General features: G+C 36.3%; 2 protein-coding genes across 2 annotated transcripts; both read right to left on the reverse strand.

The window, feature by feature from the left end:
• Positions 1–6,698: 6,698 nt before the first annotated feature.
• LOC109151611 (cytochrome P450 94C1-like) lies at positions 6,699–8,709 on the reverse strand. Its single transcript, XM_019299443.1, has one exon. It carries the CDS (start codon positions 8,648–8,650, stop codon positions 7,169–7,171), a length of 1,482 nt encoding a protein of 493 aa, XP_019154988.1. The 5' UTR covers positions 8,651–8,709; the 3' UTR covers positions 6,699–7,168.
• A 4,996-nt stretch (positions 8,710–13,705) lies between these two features.
• On the reverse strand, positions 13,706–14,896 carry LOC109153165 (uncharacterized mitochondrial protein AtMg00810-like). Its single transcript, XM_019300977.1, has one exon. It carries the CDS (start codon positions 14,894–14,896, stop codon positions 13,706–13,708), a length of 1,191 nt encoding a protein of 396 aa, XP_019156522.1.
• Positions 14,897–15,534: the final 638 nt, after the last annotated feature.

Consider the following 15,534-nt stretch of genomic DNA (forward strand, 5'->3'; position numbering starts at 1 on the left):
TTGTCTTTACAATTGCGGCACAATAGATTAGGCCACTATCCTATGAATAAGATACATCTTTTGAATGGAATAAAACATGGACAACATCTCAAATTGCATGATTTTGCTTGTGATGCTTGCCATTTTGCCAAACATAAAAGATCGGTTTTTCCTATTAGTGATTCTAGGTCAGAAAAGTGCTTTGATTTGATCCACATGGATGTTTGGGGTCCTTTTGCCATTGCTTCTCTAAAAGGATAACATTATTTTCTAACAATTGTTGATGGTCATAGCAGATTTACCTGGCTTCACCTAATGAGTAATAAATCAGAAGTTAAAATGTTATTTCAGAACTTCAATTACTCTGTTCTTGCTCAATTTTCTGCAAATATTAAGGTTGTAAGAACAGATAATGGGAGAGAATTCTTCATGCACACTTTCTATGCTGAAAAAGGAATTGCGCATTAGAAGTCATGTGCCTACACTCCCCAACAAAATGGAGTTGCAGAGAGAAAACACCAACACATTTTGAATGTGGCCAGAGCCATACAGTTCCAATCTGGTCTTCCCATGGAGTTTTGGGGACATTGTGTTTTTCATGCCTGCTATCTCATTAATAGACTATCTACTCCCATAATTGGTTGGAAAGCTCCCTTTGAAATGTTATTTGGCAGGAATGCAAGGTATGATCATTTGAAAACCTTTGGTTGTCTATGTTATGGTGCTACTGCAGCACAAGGAAGAAGCAAAATGCAACCAAGAGCTAGAAAATGTGTGTTTATAGCGATCCCTACTAATGTGAAAGGATATCTATTATATGTTGTCACTAATCAAAATATTTTTGTATCCAAAGATGTTCAATTTTATGAACAGATATATCTTTTCCAAGAAAAAAACAAAAACATAGAACCTGATACAGATCAATCTGTGTTTGAGGAAGTTGATCTTTCAACACCTTTGATCCCATCTTTTGCTAACAGAAAGGATATGTCTTCTGAACTTACAGAAGAAGTTGATGAGCACCATAATGATGAATGAAGCGGCCCTAACCTTAATTTTGGTGATAATACATCATACAATGTTGACAGTGAGGAAAGTCCTGAGACAAATAATGACACAGTCTTAGAGGAAAATATACATGAGGAGGATAATAGTTAACCACAACCCAGAAGGTCAGTAAGGGTAAAAAACATTCCTACTAGACTAAATGACTATTATTGCCATTCTATGTTGCATGATAAGGTACATGGCAGGACTTCTCCTCATTCCATAAGTAAATTCATTTCCTATGAGGGTTTAACTCCCAGCCATAAGCTTTGTGCATCATATATTTCTTTTGTTTGTGAGCCACAATCCTACAATGAAGCAGTAAGGCATGAAACCTGGAGAAAAGCCATGCAATCTGAGATAGATGCTCTAGTTGAGAACAAAACATGGGTGTTAACAGATCTGCCACCAGAAAAAGTTCCCAATTGGTTATAGATGGGTATACAAGGTTAAACACAAAGCAGATGGATCCATAGAAAGGTATAAGGCAAGGTTGGTTGCTAAGGGATATACTCAGCAGTGTGGAGTGGACTATGTTGAAACTTTTTCTCCTGTGTCTAGAATGACTACAATTAGGACTTTTCTAGCTGTGGTTGTTGCAAAAGAATGGGATATTCAACAGTTAGACATCAACAATGCTTTTTTGCATGGAGATCTAAAAGAGGAAGTCTATATGACATTGTCTCCTGGATTTCAGAGTAACAACTCCAAGCAAGTTTGTAAATTGGTCAGGTCACTATATGGCTTGAAGCAAACCAGTAGACAGTGGAATGCAAAGTTGACAAAAGCACTGATAGATAATGGTTTCCAGCAGTCTATTGCAGATCCTTCTCTATTCACCAAAGCATCAGACACATCCTTCATTGCCTTACTCATCTATGTAGATGACATCTTGGTTGCAGGGATAGATTCAAAGTTGATTACCGAGCTTAAACAATTTCTGGATAAGGCCTTCAAAATCAAAGATCTTGGTTCTTTGAATTACTTCTTGGGAATAGAGACCTTCAGAACTCCCAGTGGTCTTAATCTTTGTCAAAGAAAATATACTCTGGAGATTTTGGAGGAGAATGGTTTCATGGATGCTAAGCCTGCAGAGACTCCCATCACTGCAGGACAAAAGCTCACAAATTTGGAAGGAAGACTGCTTGAAAACCCTGAAATTTACAGAAGACTAGTAGGGACACTTATGTACTTGACAAACACCAGACCTGACATCTCATATGCTACACAACAATTGAGTCAGTTTGTTGATAAGCCCAAAGACACACACCTTGTTGCAGCACACAGAGTGCTAAGATACCTCAAAGGCTCTCCTGGAAAATGGTTATTTTATTCTGCAAAATCTCAACTCAGATTACAAGGTTTTGCTGATTCAGATTGGAATACATGTATAGAGACAGGAAGTCCATTACTGGCTATTGTGTATATCTGGGAGAGTCCTTAATCTCTTGGAAAACAAAGAAGCAAGCCACTGTTTCCATATCATCCTCTGAGGCAGAATATAAGGCCTTAACTTCTTCAGTTTGTGAGATACAATGGTCTTGTACTTGCTGACAGACCTCAGAGTGAATCATGACAGACCAAGTGCTTTGTTTTGTGACAATCAATCTGCCATTGCCATTGGAGAGAATCATGTCTTTCATGAGAGTACTAAACACATAGAGATTGATTGCCATGTGGTTAAGCAGAAAGTTAATGAAGGAGTAGTGAAGTTATTCCCTATTTCTTCACAAAAACAGATTGCGGATGGCTTTACCAAAGCCTTGCCAAGAGTATCTTTTTCTAATTTCCATGCTAAGATGGGCCTTCAAGACGTTCATGCTCCAGCTTACGGGAGGGTGACGAAGCAACAATTAAGCAGCAGCAACACACCACAGTTTGGAAGCCAGGGGCATTGATGTCCTTTTATCCTCTTTCATAATTCGGTTAAGTCTGTTATGTACTGTAGATCAGGCTTAGCTTAAATAAGGGTTTTGTCTATCTCTTTTGTATGTTGAACCTTTATCTCTCTGATTTTCCATCAATGAAGCTTTCATGCTCAGTTCCCTCAACTTCACAACTCAACATGAATTAACCTTCTTATCAAGGGTCAAGGCTGATCACATGTTTTTGTTGACAGTTCGTTCCCCATGGCCAACCGCTTAGAGCATCCCCAAAAGAGGATTGTTCTTGGATTTTCAAACAGTAAAAACTAGGTGAAGGGGTTCTTAACAAATGTGGAGGAGGGCTTTTGGAGAGTTTCTTCCTTATGCAAGAATGGAAATTTTGTCAGAAAAAAAAATAAAAAATTAGTGAGACGCATGTCTCACTGCTTGGGAGGCTGGGACGATTGAGAGTTTAGAGTGGCCACCAGCTGGCACCCATTCTCAATTGAAATTCATTTTATTATTCTTTTTTTTTTTTTTTTTTTTTTTTTTTTTTTTTTTTTTGCTTTTAAAAGCTGGCCAGCTGCTTTTTTTTTTTTTTTTTTTTTTTTTAAGTTTTTCATGTTGAACTTTATTATTAAATTTCGATTCGATGTGATAAAATTATAACTTAAAAAATTTGTAAATATGTATAATTTTAAATTTATTTTAATTTTGATATGTATAATAAAAATATTAACTTTTATAATGATAATAAATAAAGAAATAATTAAAATATAGTAGTGGTAAAATGATGGGTCCACAAAAAGTTGAGAAAAAACTTAAAACTAATGGGAATAAGAGTTTTTGTGATTGAGTGAGATAGTGAATGATGAGGTGAATGTTGGAGCTCACAAAAATCTGAAAAAAAATCCTCAACTATTGAGGATGCCCTTGATAACGCCCCTGCTGAATAATAGACTGTCCCACTAGAATCGATCACTTTACTCACCAACGCACCACTTTATGCTTCATTCTTTTAGTTTGTGTACTCTCATCCTTTAATTTTGCTCATTAGCCTAATCTGTACCTTTAACTCTCTTCCTTTCTTACCTACATCCCGAAATCTTGTATATATGTTCCAATCATTTTGCAGACCTAATTATTTCCTAGATTTCGATTTTCAAGCCCCAAACGACTCTGACCTGTAGCACATTCTCTCACACAATTTTTTACAATAATAATAATAATAATAATAATAAAGAATAACATTAGCAGGGGTCCAATACTCTTTGTTTTGCATCAAACACGATGATGATGATCATAATCGCTTTAAAAAAATATGAAAATAAAATTACAAGACAAGATGGGAAGGTATTGGATGCCTTTCATGGTCTGGGCGTCCACCTATGACCTACCAATCTTCAGTGCGCACAACCTTAATTAGTACAAACCAAGCAGCGTTGTATAATTTGACAAGTGTTTGGAACCGACACTTGATGTTTTGTTAAACAGCTGCAGATCAGATCCACAAGGACCACTGACAATGCTTATTAGATGGATCTATCATGCTCCACAATGTTCATTATTTATATGTATGTATAAGGTCAAATTGATTGAATGTTCTTTTTTTTTTTGAAGATTGGTTATTTAAGCATGCACATTTTAGGCTCATTTCTAATGTATATGAGGTTCATTATTTGTAAAACATAGCTGAACTTATTTAGTGGATCTTAACACTGTATTATGCTTACTTCCTAGTAGGTGACTGCGGTAAGTCAAGCACGCTTAACCCCATAGTTTTTTGACTATCTGATTATCATATCCTACTTAAAATTAATTGGTGATAAGTAGGTGGACATTGTCATTTAACCACATCCCTCCATGATAAGCCACAACGTCATGTCTCAAATCGAACAAGAAATGAACTCAGCCAACTACCCACCATTAATATTCATTATTTGTATGCATAAATTATACTATTTCTATGTTTTGATGCATGGTTCATTCAATTGTGTAGGCCATGGTTTACAGTAACATTTGCCGGCTACTCACTGCACATGCCTAATTGCACATTATTATATTACCCTAAATTATCAGCACACTCTTTAATATTTTCACCCGGCCCACCAGCTATATGTATATCCAATAAATTAAACAACAACAACGACATAAGAACCAATCCAAGTTAATATAATATTCCCGATTTATTCATGTCCGTATTATATTTGTCTGCATATGAAATTATAGTGTAGGTTGAAAATATTGTAATTTTAACTTTTTAGACAAGATTAATATACCCTTAATTATGCTGTTCTTTTCATTGAATATTAAATACCAAATTAATTTATCTAACTATATATACTTCCCTTAGACACATTACTTACCCAATTAAGTATCATATTAAACCAAATGTGTGTTGCTTTTGTTTAAATACTTACCAAATATGTTTTACTAGTTATAATATTATGATGGAGGAATTTAGTACATTATTGATAAAAAAAATCCATTATCTAAGGTGGCAATATATGATTTGTAATTAGTAAATAGGTTCATTTTTTTAACGCATGGTAAAATTAATTAATTCACGATAATTAATAAATAAAAAGAGTTTTATTGTCATATTAGAAGGTGAATGATTTTGATAAAATTTTGTGTACTTGTAACTTTATCCTATTATGACCAACCAATAAGCATAAATTTGAATGTCATTGACCAAATTTATCACAAATAAATAAATCATATGCAATATTCAATAATGTAAACAAACATCTATATATGTACCAAGAATTTTCTCTTTTCAATATAGATAGAATCTTCGCAATGTGCCAAAGACCTTGTGGTCGAGCGATATAACTATGGCTCTCCAAAACGGGAGATCACTTTGTACTTTAGTATATTGAGAAAGTACGTATTAACATATTACATTGTAATATTGTGTACTCAAAAAAAATCTTCCCAATGTAAATAGAAATATTACAACAATCATTTCAATGTAATATGGATTGGATTCCGTAACTTGCCAATATTCTTTATTTATTTGCTATTTTTCTCAAATTATTTTAATACATCTTTAATTTTAATAATATATACATCGATCAATTCAACATTAGAAATTCACTTTTGTGTTTCACGTGGTATGCATGTACAATGATATATAACTTGAGTAAATAACAATACAACACCATATGGAAATAGGGGTTAGCTTTTTTAGCAACTTTATATGTATTTCCTAGCTAGCTAGTTTGTGATATGCCATATGGTATCACATCATAAACCTAAAATAGAAGCCCGTCAAGCCCCCTATTGATGTTGCCATATTGAATAATTGTCAAATGAAATGATAGGAAAGACAATAACTTTAATGAGTGTGTCTCTTTTTTAAAATATGAAACACGCCATTGAAAATGTTGTACATTATATTTTGTGTGTGCATATATTTATAATAATTTTTATGAGGAAAACTCATAACAACTACCCGATATAATCAAAGTATTCTGCATTTAATTTGATAAAATCTCTACCTATGTAACAAGCGACAGTTTTACATAAATATTTGTAAAATTTATAGATTTACGATTATATATATATATATATATATATATATATATATATATATATATATATATATATATATATATATATATATATATATATATATATATTATATTTTTTAAATTTTAAGATAAAATATATGACCACAGTTGTGAAATGATATGATGGAGTTTGATAAAGATTGAGATTGGATCAAACAAAAACAGTTTCACCATTATTGCAGTAAGGGAAAAATTGCTGAAGAGAAAGAGAGTAATATTCAGTAGGTGCGAATTGAACATTCAAATTTGGCTATATATATATTCACATAAATACATATATAGAATTACAGATACACAATAAATAAGGTGTCGATGCAGACTAGACCGTGCATTAAAAGCACGGATTCGGAGAAATTAAGGTTGGAAAAAACCATCCCAGGTGGTCACCAGCTAATTAAGCTAGCTGCTTCTTTATAGCCAAATGTTTTGTACATGCATGCATATATGTGAAAACAAATTAAAAATAAAAACCATTTTCGACCGCAAATCAACCGACGATCAGCGTCCATCGCCGATCAATTTGTGGTCGGAAATAGTGCCGGAGAGTTGCCAAAATTTTAGTAATATGCTATTGCACCAAAATAAAATGTTGATGGGTTTAATTACAACTTAAAAAAGTCTAACTTAATTGACTTTTAAAGTCCATTTGAACATTTTTCTTATATTATATGATTCGTGCTAATTAATTAAGCAGGGCGGGCACTACCTTTGTTGAACGAAAACCGGCAAGCCGTCGCGGAAAGTGGCGGTGAGGCCGGGGGAGAAGCGGGGGGTGTGGTGGGGCTGAGCCAAGTGGACGCGGAACCGGCGGAGGACTGACAGCGCTACGCTTTTAAGCTCCAGAAGGGCCATTTCCTTTCCCAAACACACCCTAAGTCCGGCTTGAAAAACCGGGTACTTGAAAGGGTTTTCTTGGAAGAAAACCCCATCTCTGAGCCATCTTTCCGGCTTGAATTCCAGGCAGTCGGAGCCCCATATCCCCTCCATTCTCCCCATTGCGTAAGGGTGATACGTAACCCTAGTCCCCCTCTTCACCGCCGTCCCGTCCGGCAACACGTCGTCCTCCACGCAAAACTTGGAGTCGAATTGGATCGGCGGGAATAGCCGCAGGCTCTCGCACACCGCCGCTTGGAGGTAATTCAGCTCCCTCATCCTTTGTTCGCTCGCGATGAGATCTTGGTTTTTTCCGACCACCCGATCCGCCTCGGCGAGAATGGCCTCCGCCGCGTCCGGGTGGTTGGCGATCAGCCAGAAGAAGCTGGTCAAGGCGGAAGCCACGGTGTCGCGGCCCGCCAGGAGGAAGCTGATCACGATATCTCTCAGGTAAGTTTCGTCGTCCCCGATGCTCCCCATGAATCTCGACAGAAGATCTTTGTGGTTTTCGTCGGAAGTTCCTAGCTTTCGCCGCTGTCTAATCACCTCCATCGCCAGCATATTCATAACCTCAATAGATTTTCTCAGCTCCTTTTCGCTCCCTATATTCAGAAACCTCTTGATCTTCCACACAACCGGGGAGGCGCTCATGGCTCTCTCCGCCGACAGCTTCGACGCCAAGTGAAACGACACCGCGAACTCCGACATCGGCAGCAAAGATTCCAGACACTTCGGGTCCAATCCAAACGAGAATCTGCAGATACAATCGAATGAGAATCTTCGGAAAACATCCTGCAAGTCTACCACCCCGCCGTCTTTCTTCCCCGCCAGGATCGGAAGAAGGCGGCGATCAATCTCCGTTTGGATCACTTCAAATGCGTACGATAGCACGGAGCTCCTCCCCAGCTCCATGCTCGCAATTTTCCTCTGAAACCGCCATGAATCTCCGTCCACGTTGAATATTCCCTGCCCGAGAAAATCCCCCAAGATAGCCGAGAACGCTTTCCCCTTGGGGAAATTCTCGAATCTGCTCTTCAACATATACTCCACGTTTTCCGGGTTAGCGGTGATGGTGTTCCGGAGGACATGGATATGGATGGTTTTCGACGGCGAGTTGCGGAGAAGATGAGTGTACCAATCGCACAAATTGTTGTACTTCGCATACCAACTCGTTGACATGTAAGCGCTGCACACATCGCAGCTGCAGTAAAAGAGCTTTATCCTCAGTAGATAGAGTATGAGAACAAAGATTGATGAGACGATAATCAAGAAAAAGATCAACTTCTCAAAGGGCCAACCTTGAAGCTCCATGGATAGATGGCTGAAAACCAAACACGATATGATATGATAGAGAAGCGATCGAGCTCAGCTCGCTGCGCAATAATGTAATATATATATATATATATATGAAAATATAGGGGGAGCTGTACTTAATGTTTAATCAACTTGACGATTTTCTATTCATATAGGAATTTGTGTATGATCACACTCAACATTACATACCCAAATCAAACTAAAAAAATTTAATTAAATTACTATCTCTTAAGATGGTAGGATTTATTATTTTGGGAATAAGGTGGTCCAAATTGGCCACAGAACGTAACCTAAAAGTGTAATTAGGCTACTGAACAAAAAAATAGTGTAATTAGACCACTGAACACCTCAAAACGCTGGGGTAGTCGCCGACCACCCTCTCCCCTGAAGACGAAGAGTCTGTCTTCGTCTCCGTCGCAGACAAAGAAGGAGGGGGAAGGGGGCGGCCGGCGGTCACCCCTGCCCGGTGGTTTTTTTTTTTTTTTTTTTTTTTTAATGTTTATTATTAAAAATGATTTAAAATGTTAACTCACATTCCACGTAAGCAGGCAACCTGATGAAATGGAGGTAACCTTGTATATATGAACATATATTATATTGTAACAGAGTCCGTAGTATTTAAAAAAAAGGTGGGGTTTATTATTTTATAAGTGGTGAATATTTACCGGGCGTTTGGTTGGAGAGGGGGAATTAAGTGGGAAAGGAATTGCAATTCCATGGGAGATGAATTACTAGGAATAAAGTGGGAATTTAAATTTCAGTGTTTGGTTTACAGGAATAGAATTACTGAGAATTTCAATTCCAATGTTTGGTATACATGGGAATTGAAAGGGAATAAGTAGTATAAAGTCAAAAATGTCCATTGCTGTTGTTAGACATTATATTAATTTTAGGTTAAAAAAGTAAGGGGTAATTTTGACTCAATCACCATCTTTTTTTCTTCCTAAAATCCCAAGAATTAAAATATCAGGGGGGACATGGAATTTTAATTCCATGAAAATGAGGAATTGTAATTCCTTTTAACCAAACAAAGGAATTTTGTGACACTTGAAATGAAGTGAAATTAAGTGGGAAGGGAATTTAAATTTCCTTCAACCAAACACCCTGTTAGAGGAGGTTGGATTTTACATAAAGTGTAAATGAGGATTTAGCAATGCCTTTTAAATATTAGTCATATTAAAAGATACAAAGAATATATAACAATATTGTTGTGCAGTGGATAGTATGAGGAGACATAAATGGTGAATGGACTCCCATCATAATTGAGTGGAAGTGCATATGCAATGCTTGAAATGGTTGAGTCAAAATGAGCATTATATTAGTCACAAATTGTGTCCAAAACAATTATTTATCATAAATTGTGGATGTCTATATATTCTTTGGAATTATTGGTTCTATATGCATGCATTCACCCGTTATAATACCGTTGCTAATACAATACAAAAATTCAAATCCCCTAAAATTTATAATTTATATTAAAGAATATATGTTGTTTTAATTAAATAAAATATATTTAAGCTGATATTAAAACCAAAAAACTTGGTTCTCTTTTCACAAAATTACTATTTACATAAATCTGATCGAATAGTTTCCAGATTCAAAAGTGGACCTGCCTGTAGACTGTAGTGTGCGTAAGTATACTCCCTATAACTATTAGGCTCGTGTACAAAAAAGTGATATTCTACCTACACTTAGGTTACATTGTTAGCTTGTAAAGTCTTGCACGTTGTCGTATACTATTCTGGAGTTATATATTTATATGGTTAGTATACAAAGTCTATGAGCTCATATATACTGACATGTAAACATATTATATATAATCCTTAATTAACAAATGCTATTATACCTAAGATCTTGTGTCAAGTGACATCGGATAGGATCAATTTTTGACTTTATGTTATAACTATTATATTCTATAGAAATTTTACGATGTGTTTGGAGACCTAGAAAATAATTTAATTTTTTGAGTTTTTTGTGTTTGGTAAAGAGTGAAAAATGTGAGTCAAAGGAAAATGAGTGTTTGGTCAAAAGAAAATACCTCCATTTTCTTGAAAAATCACTAAGCTTCTCCTATTTTTTTTGGAGAAGGTATTTTTCAATTTCCACACCATCACCACCACCGTCGCCACCACCACCACTACCACTACCTCACTACCACCACAGAAATCACCGCCACTACACCACCGCCACCACACCACGATCACCACCACCATTACCATTTATTATTATTATTATTATTATTATTATTATTATTATTATTATTATTATTATTATTATAATTATAATTATTATAAATGTTGTTATATTCTAAGAGCATCCTTATCAGTTGAGGTTATTTCTCAGTTATTTGTGAGTCCCAGCATCCGCCTCATCCTCCACCAGCTCATTCAATCACCTAAAAACCCTTCTCCACATCAGTTTTGAGTTATTTCTCAATTTTTTTATGGATCCACCATTTAACCCACTATATTTTAATTATTTCTCTTACCTACTGGGCCACAAATATACCATACTTTGCAGGAGAAATATTTTTGAAAATAACTCCTCCCCACATCAGCTATTAACTTTGGGGGAGAGAGAATTCATGTAGAAATAACTCCTAAATAACTACTAGTGTGGATGCTCTAAACAAAACCATTAAAATGTTTTTTTTTTTTGAATGCTACTAGCTCTATTACATTGTAGTATCTGTTCATATACTTTCTCAACCTATTGAAACACAAAGAGCTAATAACGCCTCCACTGAGGCTCGAACTCACAACCTTCCAAATGGAAGTCCAACCCGAATACCATTGGACCACATAGTCCTGGTCCATTAAAATGTTTAATTACACATTTCTGCTCATTTTAAGTAAAATGAACGTAACACACCAAGACATTTTTTTAGAATGCAACCAAACACTGGAAATGAATGTTTTCTGAAAATAAAAATATTTTTCATAAATTATTTTTCTGATTTCTAAACACACCCTTAAGGTCTAATCAACTTTTTTTTTTTTCAAAAATTTTTATTGATCAAAATGATGGGTATATATAATGTATTATAAGAACGAAATTCAATGATTTTAAACAAATAAAAACCAACCATCCCATGAGGGACTGTACAATATAATTAACATTGTAATGAAATTCAAACTCATGATTAAGGATTCTAACTTCAAGATTTTTCTAGGGAAAATTGTATTTTTAATCTCTCAATTACTTTCTATTAATTATTTTAATTATTGACTTTTTTACCTTTAATTTTTATTTTTTAAAGAAGACAATTTTAGTCCATAAAGCAATAAAACTATTAACCCCGTTAAGATTTTACTTAGTATATATGTATTTTAGTAAATTTTTATATTTTTCTTTAATTATAACATATTTAATCTCGATATTTATCTTCAAAATAAATAACTTCACTTTAACTGGTTTTTTAAGTTAAAGGTATATATTGCAACAACAAAAGAGGCTAAATGACTAACAAGGAATAATTGAAGGAATGAAATGTAATTTCCCCTTTCTATTATATTTTGATTTAACAAAAAACTTACACCACAAGAAAGTAAACTACCTTAAGTTACCTATAGAAACGCTGACATGCCGACTCAAGTTAAGAAGGTTAATAGAAAGCTCTCACAGAAAATTAAATTTGAGACATTATCGTAGTTAGTAACTCAATTTTCTAACCAATTTGAATTGGGTTCCCCTCTTTTTATTATATTGTATTTAAGAACAACAAAGGCAATAATAAGACGCATCTTTTATGCATCACTCAACAGGGGAATTTGTACCATATTGAACCACGTGCTATTATTCTTTCTTTTCCATTATATTTCCCTACCTAGTTTGTACTCACACAACCAAAGATTAATAAATAATTTACATCTTGTCAGTACGCTATATAGTGGGGATTTATTTATTTTGCCTTCCCTTTGGTGGGGTAGATTTTGTCACTTTCCGGAGTCAATAAGCAATCGCTTTACAATTGAAAATTTTTGAGCCAATAAACCCCAAGCATACGCCAACGCAACAAATATTCATCTACAGTTTTCTATTCTTTTAGAAATATATTTTATTTAATACTTAAACAAAAAGAGTGTGCATATGGGATCTCTAGATATATTATAAAAACAATACAAATTTTAGTCTTTAATGGAAAATTCAAAAAAAAAAAAGAAAAACTAATGAAAAACAGTGTGTGAAGTGGGATAATAGTATTTTTATTGTAACAATACATCCCAGCAGGGCCAAAATAAAAAAATAAAAAAATTCCAACATGATATCTAGCTAAATGTTGTTAATGTAATTATGAAATTAGCTTGGGGATTTTGACAAGCTAAATGAATCTTTATGTCAAAAGTGCTTTAGAAATCGACTTTATAATACTAATTTGGCAAAGGTTTTGACAATTTTTTAGATAATTATAAATTAAAGTTTATCTTACACCACACTATGAAAGTAATTAATGGAAGAAACACAGTGGACTGAACTTTTTTGTAATTTTCATCTTATATTATTGAGTTTGACATGTGATGGAATAGTGACTTGCTATTGTGAATGTGAAAGAGAAATCATACTGGAAGGAAGGAATGAAACCAGTTGATTCAATGAATGAGAAAGTTGGTCAGTTACAAGTAGGTATGAAGCATTAAGTACACAAGGAAAAAAAAAGGCGCCAAAGGCCGTTGCAACCAACTAAGGAGATTGACAAAATTATCCCTGGCTAATCTCATGCATATGGTCTAATACCCCCCCCCCCCCCCCCCCCCCCCCGTAAGCTGGAGCGTATAAGTTTTGTATGCCCAGCTTAGAAACGTATTGACAGAATTGCAGTGTGGCAAGGGGCTTCGTGAAGCCATCAGCTACTTGGTTCAGCGTGGAAACCGGCAGAAGCTTGATCAATCCCTTTTGAAGTTTTTCCCTCACGATATGACAATCTATATCGATGTGTTTGGTGCGCTCGTGGAAGACATGATTCTCGGCAATGGCGATGGCCGAGTTGCTATCACAGAATAACGTGGCTGGTTTATCCATCTCAACATGTAAATCTTTTAGGACATAGCTCAGCTATTGAATTTCACAGGTGGTAGCAGCCAATGCTCTATATTCAGCTTCGGATGAAGATCGTGAGACTGTGCTCTGCTTCTTTGATTTCCAGGAGATTAGAGCATTGCCCAAAAAAACACAGTAGCTGGTAATGGATTTCCGGCTCTCGGAACAAGCAGCCCAATCGGAGTCTGAGAACACATTCAGATGAAGCTCAGAGTGTTTAGGGAACAACAACCCTTGACCTGGAGCTTGCTTGATGTATCTCAGAATGCGGTGTGCGGCTAACATATGCTTGTCAGTAGGGCAGTCCACGAACTGGCTCAATTGCTGGACGTAGTAAGCTATATCCGGTCTCGTGGCAGTGAGATAGAGCATACGCCCCACCAGTCTTCTGTAACTGCTGGGATCTGGCAAAGGAGTAACATCATCATGCGTAAGTTTCAGTCCTTGTGCCATGGGAGATCTCGCCGGCTTACAGTCAATAAAGCCTGCCTCGTCAAGGATGTCTAACGCAAATTTCCGTTGGCAGAGATTCAAACCACCATTCACTTTGCGTGCTTCTATTCCCAGGAAGTAACTGATAGACCCCAGGTCTTTGATTTTAAACGCAGCATCTAGGAATTCTTTAACAGCGTTAATTGCTTGAATACTGGGGCTGGCAGCAATTATGTCGTCGACATATATTAGCAAGGCAATGAAGTTGTCATCTACCCCTTTGGTAAGTAAAGAAGGTTCGGTCTTGGACTGTTGGAAGCCGATTTGTAGCAGAGCCGAACTCAATTTCTCATTCCACTGACGACTCGCTTGTTTGAGTCCGTATAATGATCGAAGCAACTTACAGACTTGGTTGGGCTTCTCACTCTGAAATCCGGGAGGCAAAACCATATAAACATCCTCATTTAAGTCGTCGTGTAGGAAGGCGTTGTTGACATCCATTTGATGGATGTTCCAATCTTTAGATGTGGTCACAGCCAGTAGAGTTCGAATGGTGGTTAGTCTAGCAACCGGGGAGAATGTCTCCAAATAATCCACACCAAATTGTTGAGTGAATCCCTTCGCTACAAGCCTCGCCTTGTGCCGTTCGACTGTGCCATCCGAGCGCAACTTGACTTTAAAAATCCATTTGCACCCTATTAGTGTTTTGCCTGGGGGAAGGTCGGTGAGTTCCCAGGTGTGGTTGTCTTGAAGAGCCACGATCTCGGCATTCATTGCCTTCTGCCAGCAAGCGGCATTCTTGCTGAGCAGCTTGCTTGTAAGTCCAAGGTTCTTTAATTGAGGAAACAGCTAAGGCCAGCATCTTATGTGCAGGAGTAAGGGAATCATAAGACATTACTTTTGATAGCAAATGTGGAGAAGTCCTGTGACTTATGGCACTGTCACAATAATAGTCAAAGAGCTTTGTTGGCACATTTCGTTGTCTGCTTGATCTCCTGGGATTAATATTGATCTGACCAGCTTCAGATTCTTCATCATGAACAGATTGCGGCTTAGACTGATCATTATTGCTAGGATGATCATTATTGCTAGGATGATCATTATTGCTGCCATTTACATCATTATTGCTAGGATGGATTGCAGACTCACATGATTCACATACTGGCTGTTCGAACACTGGGGGGTTGTGTCTCAAGAATGAAGGAGGTCCCTCACTGTGGCTAACACTCGTACCATGCAAGTGTTCCTGATCAGGTGTGGGTAGACCAATGTCCTCATTACTGGAAATCTGTGGTAACGAGGGGTTGAACACCTGTGAATTGTCATCAAAAACTTGATTAGCCATAGGGAAGCAATGTTCATAAAAGATCACATCTCGGGATATGAAAATGGATTTGTCTTGCAGATCATAT

Source organism: Ipomoea nil, unplaced genomic scaffold (assembly GCF_001879475.1).
Source record: "Ipomoea nil cultivar Tokyo-kokei standard unplaced genomic scaffold, Asagao_1.1 scaffold0268, whole genome shotgun sequence".
Lineage (NCBI taxonomy): Eukaryota > Viridiplantae > Streptophyta > Magnoliopsida > Solanales > Convolvulaceae > Ipomoea > Ipomoea nil.